The following is a 7,242-nucleotide window of genomic DNA, read 5'->3' as shown; positions in this document are numbered from 1 at the left end:
TGTCAACAGAAAGCACACAGAATATATCTTTTATTCTGGGTGTTAGTAACCAGTCTTATGTCCTCAGGCAAGTATACTCTTTTTTATATAAACTTATATTTAGATTCAACTTGACATATCCTGTGATTTGTACTATAGATTATAACTCAGTTACTCTACTTGATCAGGGATTGTAGCAAGAAAAGAACCCAGGTCTAAATACCCCCAAACTCGTATCAATTTTATTAGATATGGAAGGATGTTAATGTGTGTACATATGTGTACATATACTCCACAGCCAAATATCCACGTATCTACAGCCATATATCCAAGTCATATTATCTTCATTTTAAAACCTTTTATGTTTTCTGTTTAAACTATACAATATTCCCATTATGGTTTTATGTTGATGTCCATCCATCAATAGCCAATTTAACATATAACTTTTTATGTGTGGATATTTGTCTGGAAAATCCTCTTCAGAATATTCATGATACAATATCATAATACAAGAGTTACGTTTCTCAGAAAATATCTCCAAACATTTTCAAATTTATGAATAGATGTTTAGCTGTGGATACCAAAGGGTAATTATAGAAATTTATTTTTGCATCATTATTATGACTTAATGCACAGTACTTTAGTCGCTCTTAGGGGAATAAAAGTATCAAAGAGTAATTCCCAGTCAGGACTAATGCAAAACTTAATAGAGTAAGCAGTGCTAACCACTTCTCTATTTTACCAAGTGAAGCAAGGACCCCGGAAAATGTAGGCCAATGGTTACATGCCTCTTGTACCCTGCTTGAAATCTAGCATTTTTTCACTTGGCAAAATTTGACTAGAGGGGTACTTTTCTTTCCCTGTCTTTGACTACAAGGGTAAAGAACATTTTTGAGAATTGGAATTCAGGAGCTGTGATCATGTGATTTTTTTTTTTTTTTTCATAATATTATTCAATGATGCTTTAGGTAATGTCAACAAACATATTTGAATGTGAATGAATTGCATATTTGAATGATAACAATTTACATATATGAATGTGAATTATATCATTCTAATACCAACAGCATGGGAGAAAATGTAACTGTGAAGGCAACACCCGTTTCTCCTTGGGTTAAGCCGTTTAAATGGGACAAAGAGGATTCCATCTTAGTTACCGCTGATAGTCGAGATAACAGTGACACTGTCTGCTCCATCTTAGCACTCCAGAATGCAAAGGTAAGTGCTTTGCTTTCACATGTGTGGTTATTGTTCTGTGTAGAGACAAACACATTTGACACAGGTTATTTGTAGACTGATTATCATATTGTTGAAAGTATATTACAAAAAAAGGGAAAGTAAACAAACAGACCGAAAGGTTATGGGAAGTTGAGGAAAAGGGAGGGGTGCTCTTCAGTACCTTCCATCTTTGCAATTGTTGGAAAGTGTTATGAATTATGCAAGTCATCCATTCAAACTACTTTCCAGTGATTAAGAATAAAATAAGTTTTTTTGCACATCCAATTACTCCAGATTATTCTTTTACTGTTTGTATCGCAAACAAATGCAGATTTTAATTTCTAATTTCCATTTCTACTTCAGCTTAAAACTTATTGCAGCAATTAAAATTGTTGTATTAAAAAAACCAAGTATGCATTTACAATTAGAGATAGGTTTAGAACTTGAATATGCATAAACACACAACCTATACACACGCACACGCACACATACATATACATGCACATCTACACATGCAAGCACATCCACACACACACAAATATCCACACATGCACAAATATCCACACCCACACACATATATATCCACACACATACATTCACACATGCACATACACACACACGTACACACACGCACACACACACACCATGGCATAGCACTTCTTCAGTACTTCAGTGCTTGATGTATCTTCCAGATGATATCTAAGGCATTAAGGCCATGTTATCATGACCCTATTTGCAATTTTTTGAGGTTCATTACATAAACTTATTAAAAAAAAACTAATTAAACTCATAGCATACACCTTCACATCTGCTGGCACAGCTCTGACCTACATCATACATCTGTTTCTGAAACTGTTACTCAGCCATTGATATCATAGAATCAATGGTCATAGGAAGACTTGTTTGCCCGGGTGTAGCCTTTTTATACAATTCTTGTGTGGTTGAGAGATTGTTTACTGTGTTTCATAAAGAGACTAATAGTCACAACAGACCATTGTCTCTTGTGACTGGTAGTTTTATCCAAAAGGAAATTTCATTAGGGCTATGTAAGCAGATAATATAGATGTTTGTTTCTTGCTATCTCATAGTGAGGGAAGAAAGTTATTACTTGATCATTGATCTTCTTCACGAGACAATTTGTCGATTGGATATTTGGTTGCAACATATATTTATTGATTACTTACAAAATCATCATTTTCTTGCTGTGTCCTGTATATGTTGATGAGGACAGAGGTACGCGCTGTGGAACAGTTTCAAACTTCACATCTCGAGCCGGCATGGTGGCCCGCCCGCAGTGTACACTTTCCGATGGGTACACTTTTTTGTGGTGCCCTTGCCTGATGACGACCCTTGGACATTAGCAGTCTCAGGTTGGTGAGATTATGGGTTCTTAGAAGAAGGAAAAAGGGTTGTAATGTTGCTTATTTTTTTTAGAGTGCTTGTGTCTACTATTTTTTTGAAAATTGGTAACTATTCTATTGTGACATCAGAGCTTTAGTGTGGGTGTGCAGCTGAAGTAATAGGTGCAGTTTGTTTTTGATTCATCTAGTTATTTATTTGTTTTAAAAGTAACTTATGCTTTTCACAATAGAATAGACAAGATGGCTATGTTAGCATGATTTAGTAATCTATTGATGAATATTAATTTGAAATCTCTTAAAAAATAATATTTCTGTGCTTGATTTAAATTCAATTGGCAGCATTAGGATTGTTTGTCTTGAAAGGCTTTTACTTAGGCCAAGGTTTGTTTTATCTCCGATATTAATAATCATAATATCAAATTATAAGGTTCCTGTGTAATGGATGATCTTTTTCACAGAAAGAGCAACTCACATCTGTCCAGAACGTCGTGATTCTTCAAGTTTATAATCATGCCACAGTTCCATCCACATGGCATGTCTTCCTCTTAACGGCAGGAGTGATGGCATCCATCATGTCTGCCTTTACTGCCTTGTCAGTCAGGATGATCAGAAGGTACGTTTAATCTTCCACAGCTTTTAGCAGAGTCAGAAAGAGAGAGCAATGAGAAAATGTTACTTCTAAGTTCATTTATGTTATTGTTGAAGAGCCATAACAGACTGATTATTTTCAGGAATCTGACATCTGAACCTGTTTTTCTAGAAGATGAGGATGAGGGAAGTCTGCTTGGAGACTCAGGTAATTCTGGTACACACGCAGAGTCCGCATAGAGGAGATGGCTGGAGTTTCAGTGTTAATAAGCTGTATTATCAAATTTACATACTAATGGCTAAACTTTGTCTAAAGTTTTTTTTTTCTAGTAATGCATTAAACTTCTTGTTGATGTGAAAAGGGAAAGATGAGAAAATGGCAGAATTCAAAGAGAAAAGTAGCTGGTAGACCTACACTTACAGAAGCTTTTGCTATTAATAATGAATGACAGAATACAGGAAAATCTCTCTTAGGTCGGACAGAACATGTCGGATAGTGGTAGCAGGGAAGGTGGTTCCCAAGAAAGACCATTTGTGTCAGCATCACTCTCTGATGGTCACTTATCGCGTAACCTTTCTAATGGTAAGAACAATTTCCTGTGTCAGCAAGTGTATATTCATTTGATCAATGCTATATAATTTGGTGCCAAAGATATGCAATGCCAGATTCAGTGCTGTCTCTTGGTAGGAGTTTGGAATTTCCTTCAAGATATTAAGAAAGATTGGATTATATGCTTTGCTATAGAAGATGATAACTGATGTATTAATTTCTCTTGACCCTTTATAGAAAAATAGATAGATGAATAGCTCTGTTAGGAAGAGAGGCATGCTATAAAAGTTATTTTTTATTTTTTTTTTTTATCTGCCCCTTTTTTTTTTTTTACAGACTTTCTACAAAAGAATTTACATTTCAAAAATATTTTATGTGGTCTTCCTGCAGAGTCTTATGGAAGGTTGCAACTGCCACTGCCTTATGCTGTGCCCTCCACCTATGCACCACATCTTGCGGTTCTCAACTTCTCTGCAAATTTTAATCCAAGGTAAGGTAAAAATTAGTTGAAGGGGACAGTAATGTATAATGATTATTTTCAAATATGTATATAGTTTATGGATCTGCAATATTTTTATTTTTTTTAATTTCTTTATGAATATTAAGCAGATTGACAAATATTGATGTAAGGCTTAAAATCACAATTTATGTGTATCTAATGATGGCCTTATTCCCAAGACTAAAGAAAGACATTGTCATTTCTAGACTTGTATGTTGGTGGAAACGGTTGGCTGTCTATGAATTGCAGACGACTGATGCTCAAGTTGCAGAGATTGGGTTTCAGAATAATGTACTGATTATGGCAGTATTTACAGCACTTCCAACCACAGAACTTTATGCTCTCTGTAAAGGAATCAAATTTTCTTGTTCTAAATATATCCTTAATCCCATGATATATAACGTTTTAATACACATATTATTGGTCGATATACCATTTAAATAATGACTCCACTGTTTGCTATCCTGATGAAACTTGCATTAAATCCTCATGTGAGGAGAGAATGCAACAAATTCTTGATAAACTCTCAGTAAGGGCTACGGAGTTCGGCTTGATAATTTCTGTTGAAAAAAGAACAAGGCACTCAATCCTCACATAATCACGATGTCATACAGATAGCATTAAGCTGGATATTTGATACCGATACAAGTATGTTGGGGGAAAAAGATAATCCAGAAAAAAATGATAAAGAAAAGTCTCCTTTTTAGCAGAGATCAAGTTTTCTAACTGCTATGTACTCAATAAGTCGTAGATTATCGAGCGAATTTCATGCAAATGTTCTTAAAACTACATTGTTTTCTATGTTATATTTACGCAATAAGCGCTTGTAATTATCAATGACCTTATTGACATTAAACGATGAATGTTACACTGATGGATCCTTACAGTCTGGGAGCAGAGCAAGTTGAACCTGCGATGTGGATAACAACTTTATTATGCAGCATCAGGATTACAGGAGAGTTAAAGACTGGGCTAGCATTATACAGTTTGTGTTCACAGGAATACTCATAGCCATAGACCTTCTTTTAAACCAAGGCTTATGAGTCATTCTCTGTAATTCACAAAACGCTTTCCAGGCTTGCAGGAAATAGAGCAATTCGAATAAATGTACATCACGCAAAAGAACATACTATGCAATATTGTGTGGATACCATCGCACGTTGGAATCCCTAAGCCTGATCATGCTAAGTGCTTAGCGAGGTCAGTATGTGATAAGCAAAGGGTCGTATAATGAATGGGAGGAAACCTGATAGTACGTCGACAGTAGATGAGTGGATGGGGGATTTTTTTCAGTGGATTTCCTACAACATGTAAACATGTACCCTATATTTGTATGGCAATATTATAGTATAAAGTTCCAACCATACAAGAAAACTTACCTATTTACCCAATTAGGAACTTAAATAAGTTAGGTTTATATCATAGAGAACAAAACACATCAAGCGTAGATTCTCCAACGTTTGTACCATAAATAATACACTGAATAATATAAGCGAATGCATGTTTACTGTATCTGAATAAGCGAATGCATGTATACTGTATCTGAATAAGCGAATGCATGTATACTGTATCTGAATAAGCGAATGCATGTATACTGTATCTGAATAAGCGAATGCATGTATACTGTATCTGAATAAGCGAATGCATGTATACTGTATCTGAATAAGCGAATGCATGTATACTGTATCTGAATAAGCGAATGCATGTATACTGTATCTGAATAAGCGAATGCATGTATACTGTATCTGAATAAGCGAATGCATGTATACTGTATCCTAGAGTGAGGTATAAGAAGCCTTGCGACAAGTCCATAGCATCAGGTGCATTAGCAGATAAACTTATGCTTTATCCAAAATTTGGGATATAATTAACTGCTGTACACATCTAGAATTACCATAGCAACCTGGCATTTGTTCTCTTTGTATTCATTTGCAAAAGCTGAGATCATTCAAGAGTGGCCAAAATTGGCATTCACACGGTGACTCCGCACGTGAATGTCAGGCACAGATGCCATACGTTGAAATAGCAGGGAGCATCCTGAAAATCTTGGAAATGAACTTAAAACATCGCTTAGACACGCAGGGCGGTTTTGTGGGTATGTATAATAAGTTTTGGTATGTGTGTTGGGGTAATTTTTTGTTATTTTTTTAAGTTTTTTTGTTTTTGGTAATTTTGTGGTTTTGTTTTGTAATATTTGTAAGTTTGTATTTGTAATTTATTTATTTTTTTTAAGGTAGTTATGGTGGTTTTAATTGTTTAATTAGTTTTGGTTGTTTTGTATTTGAGTAGTAAATGGTAATTAAAAGGAGCTTTTTAATCAGTTTCAAGCAAAGGATGACTCAGACAAACAGTTTTAAAAGAATAAGGTATTTTTGGAGCCTCCAAAACACACACAAACACGCACACACACACACACACGCACACATACACACACGCGCATACACGCACATACACACACACCTCACAACACCCCACATAGATGTTGTATATATAGATATTATATATATATTGATATATAATTATATATATATATAGATGTATTATATATAATATGACATATATGTGGAGTGTGTATGTGTGTGGTGTGTGTATGTGTGTGTTGGTATATCTAAGCGATAAGGAATAAGCCAGCCAAGATTTTGCCGAAGAAGATGTATGCTAGGCTCGTATGTACCGAGGCGAGCCCTCCCCCGCCTGTTCGCCCGCCAGTGTCAGGGGGGTGCTTGAGACTCGTGAGCGAGAGGATGGAGAATATGCCAAAACGAGTGTTTTGACTCGATCTGAGCTTGGTCCTTTCCCAACGCAAATGGCCGCCCCCCCCCCCCGACCACGTCCAGTAACTGCTCCAGAGTTGACTGGTGGAAAACTCACCCCGCGGCTTGGGCCCGGCGGGAGGTTCGGTTGTTGGGTCCACGATCTGCCGGACTACGGGGATGTTGAAGATCCGAACCACGCTGTCCACCCTGGAGCTACCAGACGGCTGTATACACCAAACACACATACACACTTACATACACACACACACACACATTTATATATATATATAA

General features: G+C 36.1%; 1 protein-coding gene across 1 annotated transcript; it reads left to right on the top strand.

The window, feature by feature from the left end:
- Positions 1 to 3,465: 3,465 nt before the first annotated feature.
- On the top strand, positions 3,466 to 4,946 carry LOC122267157 (uncharacterized). Its single transcript, XM_086542955.1, has 4 exons — positions 3,466 to 3,729; positions 4,087 to 4,186; positions 4,402 to 4,541; positions 4,903 to 4,946. The coding sequence occupies exons 1-4, from the start codon at positions 3,633 to 3,635 to the stop codon at positions 4,944 to 4,946; spliced, it is 381 nt and encodes a 126-aa protein (XP_086399081.1). The 5' UTR covers positions 3,466 to 3,632.
- The last annotated feature ends 2,296 nt before the right edge of the window (positions 4,947 to 7,242 follow it).

This window comes from Penaeus japonicus, unplaced genomic scaffold (genome assembly GCF_977035675.1).
Source record: "Penaeus japonicus unplaced genomic scaffold, GWHDUDI00000001_assembly GWHDUDI00000013, whole genome shotgun sequence".
NCBI classification, from domain to species: Eukaryota; Metazoa; Arthropoda; class Malacostraca; order Decapoda; family Penaeidae; genus Penaeus; species Penaeus japonicus.
This window is presented reverse-complemented; position numbering and strand designations above follow the sequence as displayed.

Bases quoted from the DNA above. Each gene is read 5' to 3' on its own strand.
- LOC122267157 (XM_086542955.1), top strand. From the start codon at position 3,633: ATGTCGGATAGTGGTAGCAGGGAAGGTGGTTCCCAAGAAAGACCATTT. The intron at 3,730-4,086 runs GTAAGAACAATT...GTCTTCCTGCAG, and splicing joins ATCGCGTAACCTTTCTAATG to AGTCTTATGGAAGGTTGCAA. The intron at 4,187-4,401 runs GTAAGGTAAAAA...TGTCATTTCTAG, and splicing joins TCTGCAAATTTTAATCCAAG to ACTTGTATGTTGGTGGAAAC.